Raw genomic sequence first — 25,452 nt, 5'->3', positions numbered from 1 at the left:
CCAATACCGCAGCTTCTTGTAACCGTATTACACGACCTTGTTCAAACTCAATGGACTGTTGATAATGGTGTCTTCATTGTCTTGAAGGCATTATTGTCAAAAATCAACTCACCACATTCAATCTCAGAGTCTCAAAGGTAAATAATGATCACTACGATTACAGCACATATTTAAAGTGAACTTGAATTTGCGTCCTCATACTACTAGTGCCATTCTTATGCAACTATCATAAAATTTTAACAGATGTGTGAAACACGCCTACTACTTTTTGTTTATGTCACAAAACTTCTTGCTAGTGCAATATTTTTTTTTTCCGCAGTGTACAACTGGTAGATACAATCATTAATCATATGATTATAATTTATAAAGAAAATATCCTATTTATATGTTGATTGACCAAACAGTGTGGGATAATATAGTTGTATAAGGTTTACTCATGATGCTGAACAGAGAATGAGAGTCTTAGTGAACACAGTTGTGTAGTTATCATCTATTTGGCAAAACCTTTTTAAGAAGACTGAAGAAGAACTGAAACCAACCATAATTCACAGCCCACCTAATCAAACCTACGTTTACACTTTTATTTTGTCACGGCAGAGTAGGTAGCGGTGTGCCCATCTGCACTGGTCACAATACTTGCAGAATTTTCATTAATTTTCTCAAGAACTACAGCTGGCAATGCACCTAGCTGGCAAACGTTGCCCGCACATTGTTGCCAAAGCCTTCCTAGGCACCGATGATTAAGAACAGAAGGTGAGGATGAAAAGGGTGCACCACGAATAGCAACACGGGAAGTGATCTATCAGATAGCCAGATATCATAGGGAACCACAGATCATTAGCAGGAAAGGTGCTAAAAAAAATGGCTCTGAGCACTATGGGATTTAACTTCTGAGGTCATCAGTCCCCTAGAACTTAGAACTGCTTAAACCTAACTAACCTAAGGACATCACACACATCCATGCCCGAGGCAGGATTCGAACCTGCGACCACAGCGGTCGCACGGTTCCAGACTGTAGCGCCTAGAACCGCTCGGCCACTCTGGCCGGCTGAAAGGTGCTACTGAATGCAAAAATATGTTGTTAAAGTAGTCATGATTTTAAAGTTAACAAACTGCTACTGCTGTGAAATATGCAAGGCAGAATTTGTCGATCTTGTCAGTTATGTTTTTTTAGAGTTAATGTGTAAGTAACTCAGTAGTACTAAAGGGTTACTAGAATGGCTATGGTTATATATGAAACCACACCAGGCAGTATGGTGTTTGAGACTGCTGACTATTAGTAATGTACGTTATTTGTCTTGTGTCAATGCTTTGCCTTTATAACGACTTAACTCTGGTGTGAACAAATTCTGTGAGGTGTCTGAACATCTGTGGAGGAATGGCATGCGATTCGTCCTCAAGAGCCAAAACCAGAGAAGTAATGTTGGATGCTGGGGGTCTAGAGCCTAAAACACTCAAGACAAGCCACAAATGCAGATATATGTCACATCACAGCAAAAGTAATCCAAGCATTGCTATGTCCAATTGGACCTGTATGACATCCACTGAAAGAGAACTTACCAACCAACAAATACATAAAAATCAGAATGGAGGGACGTTTGTTCAGTCACTTTCACTGCTTTATTATTAATTGTCACACAGCCCATTGTCAAATCAAGGCTCTTTATTAGCTTGAAAACTCATCACAAAGGTGTTCCACTGGGTTCAAATCAGGACACTGTGTAGACCAGTCTATTTCAGGAATGTTATTGTGCATAACCATTGCCTTACAGACGATGTTTTATGACAGGGTCCATCAACTGTAAACTGTTTCTTAACTGTAGGAAATGCACAATGGTGTAAAATATGTTCATATCCATCTGAATCTAGTGGTTTCTTAAGCACAACAAGGAGACCACACTCTTTCCATAAAAGGCGTCACCTCACTGTAACACCACCTGCTTCGTGCGTTATGGTTGGCAGTTAACGTTCTTCATACATTCGCCATATCCAGACATTTGCATCAGAATGCCACAGTATATAGTATGATTCATCACTCCAAATCACTTGCTTCCGGTCATCCACTGCTCAATGACACACCTCTTTACACCACCTCAAGTTTCGCTTAATACTGACTACAGGAATGTACGGATTATTAGGACCTGCCTGACCATTGTACCCCATTCTTTTTAACTCCCTACACACAGTCATTGTGCTAGCCGGACAGCTGGTACACTTCAGAACTCGTGAATTATTCCTTCTGCTGATTTCATGCGATTTTTTTACAACCACCTTTCGTAGTGCTCAATGGTCCTTGTCCCTCAGTACAGGTCTGCCTGGTGTTGGTTTAGCTGTGTATGTTCCTTCGCATTTCCACTTCACAGTTGACTGTGGTAGCTTAGAAGGACTGAAATGTCCCTCATGGATTTGTTACAGATGTCATTCACTGACTGGACCGTGATCGAAGTCACCGAGCCCTCCCCTTACAGACTCATCTGCTGTTACTGTTTCTCTACTGACAACACGATACAGCTAGCCGTACTTTATACTGGAGGCCCACCTCTCGTGACATCTAGTCATCAATTTTGTATTATGTGGAGGTGTTCAGATAATTTTATTCAGAAAGAGTATGTTGGAAAGCGGGTTTAGACTGGGCATCGGAGAATTTGGACTTACCTCTGTACCAGCAGAAAAATGCTCTTGTTATAACAAAAGAGACAAGTATATTCCTCTTTAAAAGACTCTCACAGCAAAGTTGGGAACCAGCTGCCACAATCCTCATTCTGCCTTCCTCACAAAAAATTTTGGCATGCATACATTTTGCGCCTCTTTGACATGGAACATTCTGAATCCTTTTACCCCATTTCTCTTTGTATTTAAGTTAAGCCTTTGTAGTCCCATCTCGCTCTCACTCTCACTGTCTATATAAACATGTCTCTCTCCAATTGTCTCCTTTTTCTCCCACTAATTTACAACATATCCCATTGCCAATGTCTCCTCTCTCTCTTTCACTGCCTCTTTTTGTCTTTCTTCCCAACTACTTCTGTCTCCACCATATCTCGACAGCTCAAAAAGTTCTGGGGAGGGGGGGGGGGGGGGGGGGGGGGAGAGAGAGAGAGACAGACAGACAGACAGAGAGGGAGAAGAGAGAGAGAGAGAGGGCTTCAACTTACTTTTCCCCATGCAACCACATGCTTAAAATTTTGGTACAGTATGTACCTTTCCCTACACCTGCTTGTTAAAGGTCACCAGTCTGAGAGGGTGTAGACCCCCTCCCCCCCCCCCCCCCCCAAGCCTATGTATGGACGGACCTCACTTAACTGTATTTTTCATTTCCACTGTCTCATCTCTCTTTTTCTCCAACTACATCTATCTCAACCCATCTCTCTTTCTCTCTTACTGCCACTGCCTCTTACTGACCAGTATTATCTCCTCTCTTTAACACCCACTGTTACTGTCTTTATCAGTCTCTCTTTCTCTTTCCTTGCCACATTTTCTCTCCCACCATCAATGTCTCATCCCTCTTTTTCTCCAACTGGCATTGTCTCCTCTCTCTTTCGGTGTCCCCATCTCTCTCTGCTATTGTCATTCAGCACAAAAAGCGCGAATATGTTCGTATGCCAAAATTTTTAGTGAGAAATGTCTGAGGCAGTTGGTTTCCCAGTTTTCTGTCAGAGTCTTTTTAAGAGGAAAATATTCACCTTTTTTGTGCTCAGGCAGGAAATTTTTCCGCTGGTTCCCATCTTTCCCTGCTACAGCAGTATATGCAACTTACATAAAATGAATTCTGTAGGTCAGTGATGTTCTGACAGTTTATTTCTATAGTTCCACACATTTACATACTTTGACACATATTAAAAGTAATTAAGTATGCAGAATATAAGGTTAACCCAAAATTGTTTGCTTTACATTTTTTCTTAATAATTTGCTCATTGATCAAAAGTCGTCGAAAATGCCCAGCTTATGATTTGCATTGTACAAGAGTAAAAAAGTTATTAGAAATATTTTAATGAATTTTCTGTCTTTCCAGTTTTAAATAATTTTGGCAGTCATTTTAAGTTCTTTTTAGGCATGTTAAGACCTTCTTTAGCCTATTTTTTGAATCTACTGTACCACCCTGGGCATATCTGTAGAGGTGAGAAGTGCCCATTATACAGGGGCTGCACGTCATGAAGTTTTATTAGTGAAAAAATGCTGATCAAAAACATCATGTTTGGTGGCATCTGCACCCTTGCGATGACCCTTAAACTCTTGCCACGTATTCATTATATGGATATTACATAAGTACAGTAACTTTGAACCTCTTCTCCTCGGTAAGGGATAATGATATAAAAGAAAGTTTTGATATTCCTTGAGAATACTATCTTAAGAATATATGGTAAAAATTTTGGTGACCTGCCACAAATAGAAATTATTATAAGCCGCCTAAGGCCCACCCTATGCCACACGTAATTCGAAAGGGCAACTGATTTGCAAAAGTACCTTGGCTGGAGGAAGTGTGAAATGTTTTAACATTGATCTTGTGCTATAGGATAGCTGCACTGTAGCCACTGTTCCAATAGTCATACAAATGGCCGCTAGGCCAAGGGCTATGAAAACACCTGACCTATTATTTCTGTGATCAATAGAACCTGAGATATGACCCTTTGAAAAATTGCACTTTTGCACACAGTTTTCTGGAACATGTTGGTAATGATATAGTATGGAGAATAAGAACCTGACAGTAAAGTCAGAGAGGGTGGGAAAAGTCGAATGAATCAAAATTTTCCAGATGACCACAGGTCAGAAGTGCAGTGTTGTGGGGATGCAGCCATAAAACAATAGCTTTAACTCACTTGCTCCAGTTAATACCAGTCACGCTAAAAAGTCTGATACTAACTGTATGATTTCAGCAGAACAGGCAACATTTAAATTCCTGTACATGTCTGATTATGTGAAATGCAAAATTTTCTGTAGTGCTTACAGTGTAAAACTACACTATTAAAGTAGGCTAAAAGTCGTATATTGAAACTGATTTCTGAAGCTAGTAAGCAAACTACAGCAGCATGTGAGGCAGACAAAACCACATGGCTAGACATAACTGAACACGTTCACTTGACGGAAACACTTCCGTACTCCATTCACTGGGCGCCTGTCATTTTATAGCTGTAGTCACACAATAGTGCTTTTCTGACCTATAAAAAGGTAAAATTCCGTGTTCTGGCTCTGGACAGGACAATTTGGCTCAAGTGACCGCCGTGTCATCCTCTGCCATTGGTGTAATTGGATGCTATATGGAGGAACGTGTGGCCAGCACATCTCTCTTCGGGTTGCTAGACCTTGGAACTGCTACTTAATCAGTTGAGTAGCTCTGCAGTAGGCCTCAAGAGGTTGAGTGCATCCTGTACCAGTCCTCCCACCAACAAAAAAATCCCTGTCAGTACTAGGAATCGAACCCAATTCCTCAGCAGTGCTCACCACTCAGATATGCAGGCAGACATTCCCAACTTAGGGTTATTTGAAATATGTCAGTGGGTTAGACAGCTCTACCCTGGTCTGAACTTATTATTAGGTTTTTGTCCTCCACAGTGTACAGTGAAATATTTGTATTCAGAATAGTTTATTATTCTCGTTAAGTGGTGAATTATGTACAGAACTTTGCAAAGTTCAGATAATTTACATTGTTACAATATATTATGAATGCTTTTCAATTCTTGATGATTGATAGGTAACAGAACTACATGACACCATGGTATCGAACGTTCTTTTTACAGGCACTGAACTAGTATCACACCTATGTATTTACCTCATGTAGCGTTCCAAGACTCAGTTTCCTGCAGGTAGTCTGTTCAGTGGAACCTTAAGCTACATATCTATAAATACAAGTTGCTTCTCACAAGAAACAGCAACCACTCACTGTTAATAATGATTTTGATTTACAGAAATAGTGCCACTATCAATTTTGATCGACTGGTTTACCTTCAGTCGGCTGTTCCTTTTTTGACTACATTTGTTGTTGTTTACGCAAGGTGTTGGCTGTTTTTCCCCCCTTGTGGCGAAAGTTCCTTGGGGTGGTGGTGCCCTATAGCAAAAACCAATGTGAGGAATGATCTATTTAACTGTAATTGTAGCCAATAACAAATGAAAACAATGTAAACCTATCTTAGAGATAAAACTGGATTAGTTGAAGGTTACTTACATTGGAATTACTGCATTATTATGTTGCACTGTCGACTGATTGTGATCACAAAATAGTAAAAGGTACATAAAACATTATTTTGATGTATACAAGAGCCATTTCACAACTTCTGCCCAGACTGCATGTGCATCTGTAACAGAATCGCTCCCACGCGTTAAGAAAAAGTTGTGAGCCAGGCTTTCAACTAACGTCACAAGTTTTCATAATTTGTGTTTTGATGAGATATTATGATTTGAATCGGTTACACGATAAATCAGTCTAATCTAAATGCCGTAGATTCAACTAAATACCTACGTATTACAATTACGAACAACTTAAATTGGAAAGAACACATAGAAAATACTGTGGGAAAGGCTAACCAAAGACTGAGTGTTATTGGCAGGACACTGAGAAAATGTAACAGACCTACTAAGGAGACTGCTCACACAACGTTTGTCCATCCTCTTTTAGAATACTGCTGCGCGGTGTGGGATCCTTACCAGATCGGACTGATGGAGTACATCGAAAAAGTTCAAAGAAAGACAGCATGTTTTGTATTATTGTGAAATATGGGAGAGAGTGTCACAGAAATGATACAGGATTTGGGCTGGAAATCATTAGAAGAAAGATGTTTTTTGTTGCGATGGAATCTTCTCACGAACTTCCAATCACCAACATTCTCCCCCGAATGAGAAAATATTTTGTTGACACTGACCTACATAGGGAGGAACGCTGACCACGATAAAATAAGGGAAATCAGAGCTTGTGCGGAAAGATATAGATGTTCATTCTTTCCGCACACTATACTAGATAGGAATAATAGAGAATTGTGAAGGTGGTTCGATGAACCCTCTGCCAGGTACTTAAATGTGATTTGCTGAGTATCCATGTAGATATAGATGTAGATGAAATAGAGGGAGAAAATGAAACAGGTAGTGACTAGCAGTCTTACATAAAAATTGAACGCTGCGGGGAAAACCATGCACTGAAATGCCTGAACACACCAGGTCCTGTCATCTTCACTGGCCTGGTTGCCCTTTCTTGATGACATCCATGCATGTCTATTTGGTCCATTCACTCATCCCTGTTCTCAGTTCTCAGCAGACCTAGGGTTTTATGTGGCTCCCTCGGTGCCACCATGCCTCGGCCCCATTTCCATGTCTAGGTCTCTGGTGCTGGCACCCGTTCCTCGATTTGTCATCCTGCCCACGTGATGCCTCCTCCCTTCAGGACATACTTGTTCTCCAGGATGGTTCTACCATCTCTCCTTTGAGGAAGATGGGATGCTGCACCCTCAGCTGTTGTCAGCATCCATACAGTGAGATGCCTCTACCAGCTCCTCCTTACGAAAGAGAGATACCGCATCTTGTTTGTCGCCTATGACCCAGCCACCAAACACAAAACAGCAATGTATTGCTGGTTGCCACGCTACCAATGTGCCAGCAACACAATAATGGAGGCCACGCCCCAGCAGCCACCATGGTACCAGGGGGCATTATGCTTATCATACACAGCACAGCTACTGCTGGCACCATCTTGCCTCCATCAGTCGCATGCCACCACCACCACCACATTTTCCTGTAATTTTTCTATGGGATGGCTTTTTAGGATGCCACCTGCTCAGTATCCATTGACATGACAACACTGCTCATGGTTTCTCTCAGCTTAACTCTGACCACCAAACAGTTCCTCAGAGTTCTATGTTCCAATTGCACAGTACACACTGGGCTTTAGTGCAGCCTTGCCTGTGACCTGCCAGTTATAGTGCACTGCCTAACGACCGTTTCCAAATCGCCCAGTCATTGTGAGTGCATCAGTCATGGACTATTTTCATATGTGAACATTTTCGACTACATCAGAGTCATTCTATTACAACAAACTAAGCACTGCTTAGTGACTATGATAGTATACATGGAGGTGGCTGTTACTGTAAGCATTCATAATAATAAATAAAATTCCACTGCTCTTTGACTGCCTGGATGCATCTATTTGTTAGTAGCATGCATCACATATCACGACATATCAGAAGCAAAATTGCAAAAGAAGCAAACATGTCTGACTCTTCATTGTTCAGAACTATAACTAAGAAACTACTGCGAAGTCGCTGCAAAATGGGTTCCTCATCATCTGAGTAAAGAGCAAAAAAGCAAATGTCAAGAAAATCGTACAAAAATTGCTTCAGTGTTGTGAGATAGAGGAAGATTAGTTTTAAATAAGATTTTTGCCACAGGTGAAACAAGTATTCAAGATTTTGAGGCAGAATTGAAATATCAGTCCTCTCAATGGAAACATCCTGGCTCTCTCATTGGCCAGATAATGCCTATGCCAACAGTTCCAAGGCAACCTAATACTGATTATAGGTTATGGCAAGAATGAACTAATAGCAACAGACAGAATACCCCAGGTAACAATTGTAGGAGGCCAATACTACATGGACTTTCTTCAAAATGTTTCATGGTCAATGATTTCCCTAAGACAACTGAAATTTTCGCAGTTGAAGTCCACATTCTACATGTTGAGGAAAAGTCTTCCACATTAACCCTACAGTCCTAACACTAACCTGTGAGACTCAGTTCGTTTCCAGAACTCAAGAAAGCGGTATGTTGATAGAGACAATAAAAACACACACAAATTTCAAGCTTTCGCAACCCAAGGTTGCGTCATCAGGAAAGAGGGAAGGGGAGGGAAAGACGAAAGGATGTGGGTTTTAAGGGAGAGGGTAAGGAGTCATTCCAATCCCGGGAGCGGAAAGACTTACCTTAGGGGGAAAAAAGGACAGGTATACACTTGCGCACACAAACACACACACACACACACACACACACACACACACACACACACACACATCCATCCGCACATATACAGACACCAGACATCACCAATTTTTCCCATGTGGAATGTTTCCCCCCCCCCTCTCTCTCTCTCTCTCTCTCTCTCTCTCTCTCTCTATATATATATATATATATATATATATATATATATATATATATATATATAAAGAAACATTCCACATGGGAAAAATATATTAAAAACAAAGATTCCATGACTTACCAAACAAGAAAGCGCTGGTAGATAGGCACAATAAAAAAAACACACAAACACACACACAAAATTTCAAGCTTTCGCAACCAACGGTTGCATCGTCAGGAAAGAGGGAAGGAGAGGGAAAGATGAAAGGATATGGGTTTTAAGGGAAAGGGTAAGGAGTCATTCCAATCCTGTGAGCAGAAAAACTTACCTTGGGGGAAAAAAGGACAGGTCTACACTCGCACACACACACATATCCATTCGCACATATACAGACACAAGCAGACATATTAATGGCAAAGAGTTTGGGCAGAGATGTCGGTCGAGGCGGAAGTGCAGAGGCAAAGATGTTGTAGAATGACAGGCGAGGTATGAGTGGCGGCAACTTGAAATTAGTGGAGAATGAGGCCTGGTGGATAACGGGAAGAGAGGATATATTGAAGGGCAAGTTCCCATCTCCAGAGTTCGGATAGGTTGGTGTTAGTGGGAAGTAACCAGATAACCCGGACGGTGCAACACTGTGCCAAGATGTGCTGGCCATGCACCAAGGCATGTTTACCCACAGGGTGATCCTCATTACCAACAAACACTGTCTGCCTGTGTCCATTCATGCGAATGGACAATTTGTTGCTGGTCATTCCCACATAGAAAGCGTCACAGTGTAGGCAGGTCAGTTGGTAAATCACGTGGGTGCTTTCACACGTGGCTCTGGCTTTGATCGTGTACACCTTCCGGGTTACAGGACTGGAGTAGGTGGTGGTAGGAGGGTGCATGGGACAGGTTTTACACCAGGGGCGGTTACAAGGGTAGGAGCCAGAGGGTAGGGAAGGTGGTTTGGAGATTTCATAGGGTGCACCAAGAGGTTACGAAGGTTAGGTAGACGGCGGAAAGACACTCTTGGTGGAGTGGGGAGAATTTCATGAAGGATGGATCTCATTTCAGGGCAGGATTTGAGGAAGTCGTATCCCTGCTGGAGAGCCACATTCAGAGTCTGAACCAGTCCCGGGAAGTATCCTGTCCAAGTGGGGACTTTTGGGGTTCTTCTGTGAGAGGTTCTGGGTTTGAGGGGATGAGGAAGTGGCTCTGGTTATTTGCTGCTGTACCAGGTCGGGAGGGTAGTTGCGGGATGCGAAAGCTGTTTTCAGGTTGTTGGTGTAATGGTTCAGGGATTCAGGACTGGAGCAGATTCGCTTGCCACGAAGGCCTAGGCTGTAGGGAAGGGACCGTTTGATATGGAGTGGGTGGCAGCTGTCATAATGGAGGTAGTGTTGCTTGTTGGTGGGTTTGATGTGGACGGATGTGTGAAGCTGGCCATTGGACAGATGGAGGTCAACGTCAAGGAAAGTGGCATGGGATTTGGAGTAGGACCAGGTGAATCTGATGGAACCAAAGGAGTTGAGGTTGGAGAGGAAATTCTGGAGTTCTTCTTCACTGTGAGTCCAGATCATGAAGATGTCATCAATAAATCTGTACCAAACTTTGGGTTGGCAGGCTTGGGTAACCAAGAAGGCTTCCTCTAAGCGACCCATAAATAGGTTGGCATACGAGGGGGCCATCCTGGTACCCATGGTTGTTCACTTTAATTGTTGGTATGTCTGGGCTTCAAAAGTGAAGAAGTTGTGAGTCAGGATGAAGCTGGCTAAGGTGATGAGGAAAGAGGTTTTAGGTAGGGTGGTAGGTGATCGGCGTGAAAGGAAGTGCTCCATTGCAGCGAGGCCCTGGACGTGCGGGATATTTGTGTATAGGGAAGTGGCATCAATGGTTACAAGGATGGTTTCCGGGGGTAACAGACAGGGTAAGGATTCCAGGCGTTCGAGAAAGTAGTTGGTGTCTTTGATGAAGGATGGGAGACTGCATGCAATGGGTTGAAGGTGTTGATCTACGTAGGCAGAGATACGTTCTGTGGGGGCTTGGTAACCAGCTACAATGGGGCGGCCGGGATGTTTGAGTTTGTGAATTTTGGAAAGTAGGTAGAAGGTAGGAGTGCGAGGTGTCGGTGGGGTCAGGAGGTTGATAGAGTCAGGTGAAAGGTTTTGTAGGGGGCCTAAGGTTCTGAGGATTCCTTGAAGCTCCGCCTGGACATCAGGAATGGGATTACCTTGGCAAACTTTGTATGTAATGTTGTCTGAAAGCTGACACAGTCCCTCAGCCACATACTCCCGACGATCAAGTACCACAGTCGTGGAACCCTTGTCAGCCAGAAGAATGATGATGGATCGGTCAGCTTTCAGATCACGGATAGCCTGGGCTTTGGCTGTGGTGATGTTGGGAGTAGGATTAAGGTTTTTCAAGAAAGATTGAGAGGCAAGGCTGGAAGTGAGAAATTCCTGGAAGGTTTGGAGAGGGTGATTTTGAGGAAGAGGAGGTAGGTCCCACTGTGATGGAGGACGGAACTGGTCCAGGCAGGGTTCAATTTGGATAGTGTCTTGGGGAGTTGGATCATTAGGAGTGGGATCAGGATTATTTTTCTTCGTGGCAAAGTGATATTTCCAGCAGAGACTACGAGTGTAGGACAGTAAATCTTTGACAAGGGCAGTTTGGTTGAATCTGGGAGTGGGGCTGAAGGTGAGGCCTTTGGATAGGACAGAGGTTTCGGATTGGGAGAGAGGTTTGGAGGAAAGGTTAACTACTGAATTGTGGTGTTGTGGTTCTAGATTGTGTTGACTAGAGTTTTTGAGGTGTTGGGGGGAGTGGAGCTGGAAGTGGGAGATTAAGTAGATGGGAGAGACTGGGTCTGTGTGCAATGAGAGGATGTTGAGATTTGTTGGAAAGGTTGTGGAGGGTGAGTGACTTGCCTTTCCAGAGGTGGGAAACCAGGAGATTGGATAGTTTTTTGAGGTGGAGGGTGGCATGCTGTTCTAATTTGCGGTTGGCCTGTAGGAGGATGCTATGAACAGCCGGTGTGGATGTGGGAGAGGAAAGATTGAGGACTTTAATTAGGGATAGGAGTTGACGGGTGTGTTCATTGGCTGAGTCGATGTATAGGTGAAGGATTAGGCGGGTGAGGGCTATGGATTGTGCAGTTTGGAACTGGTTAGGGACTAATGGAAAGAAGGATTACAGCCAGAGATGGGAACTTTAAGTGTAAGGCCTTTGGGGGTAATGCCAAATGTCAGACAAGCCTGAGTAAATAAAATATGGGAGCGTAATCTGGCTAGGGTGAAGGCATGTTTGCGGAGGGAATGTAAATAAAATTTAATGGGGTCGTTGTAAGGATGGTGTGAGGTTGACATGGTATTAGAAGGTGGAAAGGGTAACATGAGGCTAAAGTGAAAATAAAAAAATAAAAATATATAGGGAGAGATAAAGGTGTGAAAAAAGTCGAAAAAGTGTTGGTTTGAGATGAGCTATGTTGATCCTGTGCTGAACTTAGGTTGGTGAACAACGATGGGTACAAAGGTTAGGTACTTGTGTTGCCTCCAAAACACGTTAAATGGTGGGGAAATTCAGGAAAATTTCGAAAAAACTGCGTGTAAATGTATTCAAAGGACTGGTTATGTGCTGGCAGATTATGAAAATGAGGCTAACAATTGTCTGACGAAGAAATAATAACGTTAAAACCTGTGGGAAGCTGCTAAAAAATGATCGGTTATGTGGGAAAACACGGGAATGGAAATAAAACGAAAGTTGTTGGAAATAGCTGAAATGGTTGTTTAATGGGTGAAAGGAACTGAAGCTGTGAAATAGTATTCACGAGTTTCCACGAAATGTTTGTAAACTGGGAACAGTGGATTTTATAGCAGCGGTAATGTTGAAGGCGTTAAAAATTTTTAGTTAATGGTTTGGAAGTAAATTACGTATTATTGAGTATATTTAGGCAGGATAAAATGTATGGTAGATTACGGAAAAAGGGAAGATGAATACAAAGTGAAACTACTTGTACAAACAAAAAGAGAAAGTAAGATGACAGAAAAGATTTCGAAATGCAACAGTGACAATAACAAACGTAATTGTTGGGTTCAAATTAATTATATAAATAAAATAGAAAGAAACATTCCACATGGGAAAAATATATTAAAAACAAAGATTCCATGACTTACCAAGTGAGAAAGCGCTGGTAGATAGGCACAATAAAAAAAAAAAAAAACTCACACACACACAAAATTTCAAGCTTTCGCAACCAACGGTTGCTTCGTCAGGAAAGAGGGAAGGAGAGGGAAAGACAAAAGGATGTGGGTTTTAAGGGAGAGGGTAAGGAGTCATCCCAATCCCGGGAGCGGAAAGACTTACCTTAGGGGGAAAAAAGGACAGGTATACACTTGCACACACACACATATCCATCCGCACATACAAAGACACAAGCAGACATTTTTTATATATATATATATATATATATATATATATATATATATATATATATATATAAAAACGCTGGCAGGTCGATAGACACACAAACAAACACAAACATACACACAAAATTCAAGCTTTCGCAACAAATTGTTGCCTCATCAGGAAAGAGGGAAGGAGAGGGGAAGACGAAAGGAAGTGGGTTTTAAAGGAGAGGGTAAGGAGTCATTCCAATCCCGGGAGCGGAAAGACTTACCTTAGGGGGAAAAAAGGACAGGTATACACTCGCACACACGCACATATCCATCCACACATACTGTATGTGTGGATGGATATGTGCGTGTGTGCGAGTGTATACCTGTCCTTTTTTCCCCCTAAGGTAAGTCTTTCCGCTCCCGGGATTGGAATGACTCCTTACCCTCTCCTTTAAAACCCACTTCCTTTCGTCTTCCCCTCTCCTTCCCTCTTTCCTGATGAGGCAACAATTTGTTGCGAAAGCTTGAATTTTGTGTGTATGTTTGTGTTTGTTTGTGTGTCTATCGACCTGCCAGCGTTTTTGTTCGGTAAGTCACCTCATCTTTGTTTTTATATATAATTTTTCCCACGTGGAATGTTTCCTTCCATTATATATATATATATATATATATATATATATATATATATATATATATATATATATATATGTGTGTGTGTGTGTGTGTGTGTGTGTGTGTGTGTGTGTGTGTGTGCCTACAGTTTAGAGCACCGCATAGATACCAAACTGTTTTTGCTACATAGGAGACTGTTCACAAAGATGGCCATATTATGGATGAAACAATGCAAAGACTTTGTCTCTCAGAATTGTTACAATATATACATTTATGAGACAGCAGAAAATGTACGATTATACATGTTTCATTATCTGCAGTTTAGACTGAATGAGCACTGGCTACAATTAAAACAAACAAATAAAGAAGATTGTTTGTTACAAAATGTTGCTGAAATAGATATTATGTAAATACTGTGGTATAGAAAGGGGACAAAATAAATAGTAAACAACTATACACAAATAGATGTCATGACAGTGGACATTATGTGAGAGCTAACTGTAAGTTTAAATTAATTCAGCTATTGTATTAATTTATAATTAGGCACGCTATTATATTTTAGCATAGTACCGGGTGTCCATAAATGTTCACACTGATTTCTAGATTAAACGTTAGTTATATTTGTGATGGTAGATGTTGTTTTTGTTACATGTCTACTGGAGACACCATGAAGTTGCACAGCTGTGTCTCATTCAAGACAGAGGAGACAGTGCAGGCAGTTCAATCCGCATTCATGAGGTTGCCACAGAATTCGATTAGACAAGCTATCCTGGGAGCTTCAAGTGCCAAAGAGTACAGTGCATAAAGTGTTTTGTAAACGTCCTAAATTGTATGTGTACAAGGTCCAAACTGATAAGGCATTACCACCAGGTGATTGCTCAAAACATGATCAATTTGCAGTGGACATGCTGAACTGTTTGAATAATGACAATGATTTCTCGAAGCTGGTGTGTTTCTCCAATGAGCTCACATTTCATGTTTGTGACTCAGTTAACTGCCTTGATGTCCAGAACAGGGTATCAGAAAAATACTCTTATCATATATTTGGGACAGTCCAAACGTTAATGTGTGATGCGGGTATATCTGTGACTGGTCCATTTTTCTTCCTTGAAAGCAATGTAAGTGGATATGTTTACCTAGGCATGTTGGTGAATTACACCATTCGCGGCTATAGGATATGGAAGATACTATCATCTTTCAGCAAGATGGAACTCCCATTCATCAGGCTCTAGAAGTCTGCATTTTTCTTAATGTGATCTTCCCTAACAGGTAGATTGGCAGTGATGGCCCATTTCTGTGGCACCCGACATCACCTGGCATTACCCACTGAGATTTCTTTCTTTGAGGAAATGTGAAAGGTATTCTGTTCAAAACAGCAGTTTCTGATGTCAGATATGCCATGTGCACAATCACACGAGTCATGTTGCAGAATGTGGGGCAAGAGATTAAATACTGGCTTGATATTTTGAATGTTACCAGGGGTGCACATGAAGTGACTTAATTGTTGAAGTGTATTATATAGGTTAAATGTTTATCTAAGGTTTAAAACTTAATAAGTAGAGGCATATGTGGTATAACACATGTTTCATTTATTGTATTCAATGAAGAAATATTTATATTGTTTTGTTTTCAGGGTAGACATTTGTGGATACCCTGCATTTCTTGTTGGGTTAGCGTATATACATGTTACTATTGTCAAATGGAGTAGTGTTTATTTATGATGAGTGGAATGAGAAAGAGAAAAATAGTTACGTACATGTCACTTACATAGCCAGAGAGTAAGCCTAATGCCACTCCAATATTCTGTGAGTAGAACAAGATGGTATTAACAGTCTGCTGGTTGTCACAGACCCAATTCATCTGTGATGTCGCTGTAAGTGAGAACCAGGTGTTGTCATACTCCCAGCTATGCTGGCACTTCACAGGTTCCCTCCTGTTGCTGAAGTCCCTCACATCACTCTGGTTATACATCAAGCACTTGCTGAATGCGGCTCCTTCCCTGCAACAAGGCAGAAATTTGTGGATGAGCATGAGGCATCAGTGAGGTGCTCACTTCATACTCAAGGAATGAGAAAGCAGTGGAAAAGGAAATACCGGAAATACTTGACTCTATCCAAAAAAGGGAACTGTCCACATTACTAAGAACTATTTCTCGTGTTACATTAACATGCTACTGTTCATGGTACAACATAAAAGTAAAACAAAAGCAGTGTGGTCTGTTGTCAAATCAAAGTTAGCTATTAGAGTTAGTAGTAATGAAATATCTAGGATTAAAATAGATGATAGCTTTATTGTAAACCTGGCTCAAATATCAGTGTGTTTAAATGAATTCCTCATAAATGTGGCAAAGTCAGATGTTGATATAGCAGAGTATCAGAGTAAAGTAAATCCCTTTGGAATCCTCCAAGAAGCTGAGTATCTTATGGATTTAAGAAAAAGCACAATAAAGGACATGGAAAATGCTGTTGTTGTTGTTGTTGTTGTGGTCTTCAGTCCAGAGACTGGTTTAATGCAGCTCGCCATGCTACTCTATCCTGTGCAAGCTTCTTCATCTCCCAGTACTTTCTGCAGCCTACATACTTCTGAATCTGCTTAGTGTATTCATCTCTTGGTCTCCCTCTACAATTTTTGCCCTCCACGCTGCGCTGCAATGCTAAATTTATGATCCCCTGATGCCTCAGAACATGTCGTACCAACCGGTCCCTTCTTCTAGTCAAGTTGTGCCACAAACTCCTCTTCTCCCCAATTCTATTCAATACCTCCTCATTAGTTATGTGATCTACCCATCTAATCTTCAGCATTCTTCTGTAGCACCACATTTCGAAAGCTTCTATTCTCTTCTTGTCCAAACTATTTATCATCCATGTTTCACTTCCATACATAGCTACACTCCATACAAATACTTTCAGAAATGACACTTAAATCTATACTCGATGTTAACGAATTTCTCTTCTTCAGAAACGCTTTCCTTGCCATTGCCAGTCCACATTTTATATCCTCTCTTCTTTGACCATCATCAGTTATTTTGCACCCCAAATAGCAAAACTCCTTTACTACTTTAAGTGTCTCATTTCCTAATCTAATTCCCTCAGCATCAACCGACTTAATTCGACTACATTCCATTATCCTCGTTTTGCTTTTGTTGATGTTCATCTTATATCCTCATTTCAAGACACTGTCCATTCCATTCAACTGCTCTTCCAAGTCCTTTGCTGTGTCTGACAGAATTACAATGTCATTGGCAAACCTTAAAGTTTTTATTTTAATACCTACTCCGAATTTTTCTTTTGTTTCCTTTACTGCTTGATCAATATACAGAACGAATAACATCGGGGAGAGGCTACAACCCTGTCTCACTCCCTTCCCAACCACTGCTTCCCTTTCATGTCCCTCGACTCTTATAACTGCCATCTGGTTTCTGTACAAATTGTAAATAGCCTTTCGCTCTCTGTATTTTACCCCTGCCACCTTCAGAATTTGAAAGAGAGTATTCCAGTCAACATTGTCAAAAGCTTTCTCTAAGTCTACAAATGCTAGAAATGTAGGTTTGCCTTTTCTTAATCTAGCTTCTAAAATAAGTCGTAGGGTCAGTATTGCCTCACGTGTTCCAACAATTCTATGGAATCCAAACTGATGTTCCCCAAGGTCGGCTTCTACCAGTTCTTCCATTCATCTGTAAAGAATTCGTGTTAGTATTTTGCAGCCGTGACTTATTAAACTGATATGAAACTTCCTGGCAGATTAAAACTGTGTTCCGGACCGAGACTCGAACTCGGGACCTTTGCCTTTCACGGGCAAGTGATCTACCAACTGAGCTACCCAAGCACGACTCACGCCCCGTCCTCACAGATTTACTTCTGCCAGTACCTCGTCTCCTACCTTCCAAACTTTACAGAAGCTCTCCTGCGAACCTTGCAGAACTAGCACTCCTGAAAGAAAGGATATTGTGGAGACATGGCTTAGCCACAGCCTGGGGGATATTTCCAGAATGAGATTTTCACTCTGCAGCGCAGTGTGCGCTGATATGAAAGTTCCTGGCAGATTAAAACTGTGTGCCGGACCGAGACTCGAACTCGGGACCTTTGCCTTTCGCGGGCAAGTGCTCTACCAACTGAGCTACCCAAGCATGACTCACGCCCCGTTCTCACAGCTTTACTTCTGCCAGTACCTCGTCTCCTACCTTCCAAACTTTACAGAAGCTCTCCTGCGAACCTTGCAGAACTAGCACTCCTGAAAGAAAGGATATTGCGGAGACATGGCTTAGCCACAGCCTGGGGGATGATAGTTTGGTAATTTTCACATCTGTCAACACTTGGTTTCTTTGGGATTGGAATTATTATATTATTCTAGAAGTCTGAGGGTATTTCGCCTGTCTCATACATCTTGCTCACCAGATGGTAGAGTTTTGTCAGGACTGGCTCTTCCAAGGCCGTCAGTAGTTCTAATGGAATGTTGTCTACTCCCGGGGCCTTGTTTCGACTCAGGTCTTTCAGTGCTCTGTCAAACTCTTCACGCAGCATCATATCTCCCATTTCACCTTCATCTACATCCTCTTCCATTTCCATAATATTGTCCTCAAGTACATTGCCCTTGTATAGACCCTCTATATACTCCTTCCACCTTTCTGCTTTCCCTTCTTTGCTTAGAACCTGAGCTCTTGATATTAATACAAGTGATTCTCTTTTCTCCAAAGGTCTCTTTAATTTTCCTGTAGGCAGTATCTATCTTACCCCTAGTGATATGCACCTCTACATCCTTACATTTGTCCTCTAGCCATCCCTGCTTAGCCAATTTGTACTTTCTGTCGATATCATTTTTGAGACGTTTGTATTCCTTTTTGCCTGCTTCATTTACTGCATTTTTATATTTTCTCCGTTCATTAATTAAATTGAATATTTCTTCTGTTACCCAAGGATTTATATTAGCTCTCGTCTTTTTACCTACTTGATTCTGTGCTGCCTTCACTACTTCATCCCTCTGAGCTACCCATTCTTCTTCTACTGTATTCCTTTCCCCCATTCTTGTCAATTGTTCCCTTATGCTCTCCCTGAAACTCTGTACAACCTCTGGTTTAGTCAGTTTATCCAGGTCCTATCTCCTTAAATTCTCACCTTTGTGCAGTTTCTTCAGTTTTTATCTACAGTTCATAACCAATAGATTGTGGTCAGAGTCCACATCTGCCCATGGAAATGTCTTACAATTTAAAACCTGGTTCCTAAATCTCTGTCTTACCATGGAAAATGTTATCATTAAAAAATAAAAACTCTGCTGGGTGGGATGGGTTACCCATTAAAGTGATTAAAACAGCTTGTGGCATAATAGTACCTCCCCTAACTAAAATATTCAACCTGTGTTTTGAACAGGGATGCTTTCACGATGTTTTGAAGTATGCTGAAGTCAGACCTCTGTTCAAGAACGGGTTGAGGGAAGACATAGGAAACTATCAGCCTATTTCTATTCTTCCAGTCTTGTCAAAAGTGTTATAGGAGGTAACTCGAAATCAGATGAAAAACTTTATATTAAAAATGATATTATTATAAGTAACCAATTTGGATTTCAACCAGGCAAAAACACTCTGGATGCAGTGAATAACATTATTGAAAAGATAGGCAAATCATTGGATCAGAGGAGTAAAGTTGCAGGTATCTTCTGTGATCTCATAAAAGCATTTGACCCCATGAACTATGACTTGCAGTTATACAAATTAGACAAATACAGGATTAAGGACAAGGGCTAACATCAGAAAACAATGGGTAACAACAGATAACAAAGGGTAACTCTCACCTCAGATACAGTGAATTATTGTTGTAAATGGAGTATAATATCACAAGGTGTGCCTCAAGGCTCTGTTTGAGGCAAGCCCTGTTTTTATTCTACGTAAATGACTTACCCATAAATATAAGTTCCCCCTCAGTTCTGTTTATAGATGATTATTTTGTTTTAATTGAAGATGAAGATGCAGAAAAAATTCTGAGCTCCATCGTAAGCACACTGGATACCTTAGAAAACTGGTTTAGTTAAGTGGATTGAAACTGAACATTGCAAAAATACATATGGTACATTTCAAAACCAAACATTCGAAATGTGTGGAACTTAAATACAACATAAGAATCAACTTGTGAAAGAAGTTGACATGGTCAATTTCCTGGGACTAAACGTGGACAAGAACCTAAGCTGGAATACACATATTGACTTCCTATAAAAATAAACTAAGCACTTGGGACTTTCAAATGCAAATACTAGCAAATTTGATTGACTTGAGAACACGAAAAATTTCTGATCATAGTTATTTTGAATCTGTCATTAGGTATGGAATAATTTTTTGGAAAGTTTAAGTAGTGTATCTCGAATACTGAAATTGCAAAAGAAAATTGTCCAGTACATGTGTACTGCACAACAAACAGAGTCTTATTGCCCATTATTTTGGAAACTCCAAATCCTAACTGTTACATTTATGAAATTGTAATCTTCCTATACAGCAGGCAAAACTTATTTGAGGAGAATCATTTTAACCACACATGTAACACAAGAAATAAAAGTAATTTTATGCTACCCACACACCAGTTGAAATTATGTGCATGGATTCCACAGTATATGGGGACGACAATATTCAACAAGGAAACACATATTTAATATGAAGTCAGAAATTTTAAAAATGAGGCTGCAGCAAATTCTGTGGGAGAAATGCTACTATTTAGTAGAAGGATTCATAGAGTGAAATGATCATTTGCGAAAGGGGTAGTTAAGTGTTAGATTCTATTGTATGTATGGATAACAAAATTGTATTATAAGATTATTATGAAGTTGTCTGTTAACATCAGCTATTTTTTGTTTATGGTGAAATTTTACCACAATTTGAGATGTCTCCTGTATCTCAATCAAATGACTTAGGTTATGTACATTGTGAGACAAAGAAAACACGATTCACAAAAAGTCTGCATTTATTTATTTATCATAACCCATTTTCCTGATGACAACAAAGGAATGTTACATATATATAGAATTACATTTATCTGAATCTTCACGATAGTCTGTTACTACTTCTTTCTTTCCTTTTCTTCTTTACTGAATACTGAATTGAATTTACAGCCCCTGAGAGTGTGTGCGATGATAATGTGTGCAGAGCCTAGATGAGGAAACTAGATGGATAAATAGGTCTAACCCAACTACATAAAAAATAACATTTTGATTCCAAAACAATGGTGTTTATACAATATGGAAAAACGAAAGGCTTGGAAATAATGCAACTGTACAAACTAACTTAACCGGGGGAAATAGGCATTGTCAGGAATGCCAAAGGAAAGTGCGTTAGTACCACTGTTATCTTCTATATGCATAAATGTTCATGAGGACAGGATGGGCAGCAATCTGCGGCTGTTTGCTGACGAAGCTGTGATGTGCAGGAAGGTGTCATCATTGAGTGACTGTAGGAGGATTCAGGATGACTTAGACAAATTTTCTAGTTGGTGTGATTAAGTGAAGCTAGCTCTACATGTAGAAAAAGGTAAGTTAACGCAGATGATTAGGGAAGAACAAACCTGCAAGGTTCAAATATAGTACTACTAGTGTCCTACTTGACACAGTCACATTTATTAAATGTCTAGGCATAACGCTGCAAAGCGATATGAAATGGAATGAACATATAAGGATTGTAGTGGGGTTGATGAATGGTTGACTTCTGTTTATTGAGAGAATTTTAGAAAATGTGATTCATCTGTGGAGGAGAATGCATATAGGTCACTAGGGAAACTGATTCTTGAGTACTGCATGAGTGTTTGGGATCCGCACCACGTTCGATTAAAGGAAGACAACCAGTTCAGAGGTGGGCTTACAGACTGGTTACTGGCAGGTTCAAACAACACACAAATATTACGGAGATGCTGTGGAACCTCTAATGGGAATCCCAGGAGGGGAGGCAATATTCTATTAAAGCAACATTATTGGGAAAATTTAGATAACAGTCATTTGAAGCTGACTGCTGAACAATTCTACTACTGCCAACATCAATTTTGCTTAAATAGTACGAAGATAAAATAAGAGAAATTAGGATTCGTACAGAGGCATACATATAGTCATTTTTCCCTTGCTCGTTTGCGAGTGGGACAGGAAAGGAAATGACAGATAGTAGTACAGGCTACCTTACCCGAAGCACTGTAGGGTGGCTTCCAGAGTATGTGTGAAGGTGTGGATGTAGAAAGACAGATGCTGCCTATGTATTTTAAACAAAGCCTTTGGGAACAGAGAAACAGCTGTATGAATGTCAGCAGCTTAATTGGCAAGCAGATACATACGCTAGTAGTATTGTGTGTACAAGGTATAAAGGGCAGGTGACTCGAGAAAAGGTTTCCAACGTGATTATCACTGCATGATGGGAATTAACACACTTTCAACGTGGGATGGTTGTCGGAGCTAGATGAATGGGACAATCCATTTTGGAAATCGTTAGGGAATTCAGTATTCCAAGATCCGCAGTGTTAAAAGTGTGCCAAGAATAGCACATTTCAGGCATTGTCTCTCACTACAGACAACCCAGTGGCTGACAGCTTTTGCTTAACGATCGAGAGCAGCTGTGTATGTGTGAAAATTGTCAGTGGTAAAAGACCACAAGGACTATGTGAAATAGCGCAGAAATCAACACGGGACGTATGATGAATGTATGTGTTGGGATAGTGTGGCAAAATTCAATGCTAATGAGCTATAGCAGCAGACACCCAACGCGAGTGCCTTTGCTAAAAGCACGACAGCACCTGCAGTGACTTTTCTGGGCTTGTGACCATATCTGTTGGGTCCTAGACGATTGGAAAACCATAGCCTGGTCAGAAGAGTCCCAGTTTCAGTTAGTAAGAACTGATGGTAGGCTTTGAGTGTGACACAGACCCCACGAAGCCGTGGGCTTATGTTGAACAATGCACTGTGTAAGCTGGTGGTGGCTCCATAATGGTGTGAGTTGTATTTACATGGAATGGACTTGTTCCTCTGGTCCAACTGAACTGGTCGTTGCCTGGAAATGACTGTCTTTGGCTACTTGGAAACCATTTATAGCCATTTATAGAACTCATGTTCACACCTATGTCATGTCACTGAGTCACAATTGTTTGCGGTTGGTTTCAAGAACATTCTTGGCAATTGGAGTGAGTGATTTGGCCCCCCAAATCACCTGACATGAATCCCACCTAACATTTATGGGACGTAACTGAGAGGTCAGTTTACACACAAAATCTTGCACTGGTAACACCTTTGCAACTATTGATTGCTATAAAGGTGGCATGGCTCAAGATTTCTGTAGGGAACTACCAACAATGTGTTGAGTTCATGGCAGTCAAGTTGTTGCACTACGCTGAACAAAAGGAGTTCCGATACAATATTAGAAGGCATCCTATGACTTGTCACCTCATTGTACTAAGCAAAGAAGGGAACACAGAAAGATGGAAGGAATTTAGAGCAAGTTTATACATGGAAAACATATGCGAAGGCAGTATTACAGAAAGGAAAGATGATGTAGATGAGGTTTGAGTGATACTATTCAGAGATGAGAATTTGCAGAAAACTGAAAGACAAAAGTGAAAATAAATAATAATAATAACCCTGTTGTAGATGACATTCCCTCAGATTTACTGAGATCTTTGGGAGAGTCAGCCATAAAAAGCCCCTAGGTGCAAGATACACAAGACAGGCAAAATATCCACAGAGTTCAAGAAGAATATAATAATTACAGTTCCAAAGAAGCCAAGTGCTGACAAGTGGAATAGTACTGGACTATCAGTTTAATAATTCATGGTTACAAAATGCTTACACAAATTGTTTACACACGAATAAAATAACTGATTTTAACCGACCTTGGGGGACATCTGTATGGTTCCTGGAGGTATGTAGTATCACGTGAGACAACACTGATCCTACGACTTCTCATTGAAGATAGGTTAAATAATAGCAAACAAACCTTTGTTTATAGCATTTAATCAAAGCTTTTGACAATGTTGACTGGAGTACATTCTCGCAAAGTACTGAAAAGAGGCAGTGATAAAATACAGGGAGGAATAGGATCTTTGAAACTTGTACTGAAACCAGACTGTAGTTACAGGAGATGAAGGATATGAAAGGAAGCACGGTTCAGAATGGGGTGAGACATGGTTGTAGCCTATCACCGGTGTTGTTCAATCTGTACATTGGGCAACCAGTAAAAGAAACCAAGGGAAAATTTCAAGAGGGAATAAATGTTTAAGGAGAAGAGGTACGAAACTTTGAGGTTGACTGATGATATTGTAATTCTGTCTGAGACTACAAAGGACTTCAAAGAGCAGTTGGACAGAATGGATGGCATTTTTTTGAAAAAAAGTAATATCAACAATAAAATTCTCTCGAGCTTTCAGCCGCATCAAGTGGTTTAAAATCCATATATTTTAAACCACTTGATGCAGTTGGAAGCTTGAGAGAATTTTATTGGTACTTATCGCCAAAAAATTAGCCATATATAATATCAACAGTAGAAAAACTGGAATAATGGGATGTAGTCGAATTAAATCAGGTGATATCGAGGGATTTAGATTAGGACATGAGACACTAAAAGTAAAGCTCTTTCTAGTTCACAATGGGGGTGGTGCAGCAATAAGTATGCATGATATGAAGAAACAAGCAGTCTTGTTTCCAGTGTTAGAACCTTTTTTTTTTTTATTATTTCCCAATGACTCATATAATCTTTATTTAGGCATCTTCAGACTGGCCTATTGAAGAAAGAGAGAATTTCATAATAGTGGCATGACTGCATTTAGTGAGACTGGGTTCTAAGAAAATATTAACAAACTTACTGATATTTCATTGCGATGGATCAAGTACGTAGCCAAAGGGGCTGTTCAGGGGGTCCGGACACCCCTCCCCCCCCCCCCCCCCCCCCCCCCCCACCACCACCAATTGTTGTTGTTGTTGTGGTGTTCAGTCCTGAGACTGGTTTGATGCAGCTCTCCATGCTACTCTATCCTGTGCAAGCTTCTTCATCTCCCTGTACCTACTGCAACCTACATCCTTCTGAATCTGCTTAATGTATTCATCTCTTGGTCTCCCTCTATGATTTTTACCCTCCACACTGCCCTCCAATACTAAATTGGTGATCCCCTGATGCCTCAGAACATGTCCTACCAACTGATCCCTTCTTCTGGTCAAGTTGTGCCACAAACTTCTCTTCTCCCCAATCCTATTCAATACTTCCTCATTAGTTATGTGATCTACCCATCTAATCTTCAGCATTCTTCTGTAGCACCACATTTCGAAAGCTTCTATTCTCTTCTCGTCCAAACTATTTATCGTCCATGTTTCACTTTCATACATGGCTACACTCCGTACAAATACTTTCAGAAATGACTTCCTGACACTTAAATCTATACTCGATGTTAACAAATTTCTCTTCTTCAGAAACGCTTT

General features: G+C 40.8%; 1 protein-coding gene across 1 annotated transcript in view; it reads right to left on the bottom strand.

Annotated features, from left to right (window-relative positions):
* Positions 1-25,452, bottom strand: part of LOC126473680 (solute carrier family 22 member 7-like) — an 80,819-nt gene that overhangs the window by 42,568 nt on the left and 12,799 nt on the right. The window contains exon 2 of the mRNA XM_050100915.1: positions 15,805-16,036. Within this exon, the coding sequence (XP_049956872.1) occupies positions 15,805-16,036 (232 nt within the window). The remainder of the gene's footprint in view (positions 1-15,804; positions 16,037-25,452) is intronic.

Source organism: Schistocerca serialis, chromosome 4, assembly GCF_023864345.2.
Source record: "Schistocerca serialis cubense isolate TAMUIC-IGC-003099 chromosome 4, iqSchSeri2.2, whole genome shotgun sequence".
Lineage (NCBI taxonomy): Eukaryota > Metazoa > Arthropoda > Insecta > Orthoptera > Acrididae > Schistocerca > Schistocerca serialis.
Note: the sequence above shows the minus strand (reverse complement) of the source record. Positions and strands in the feature narration are given on the sequence as shown.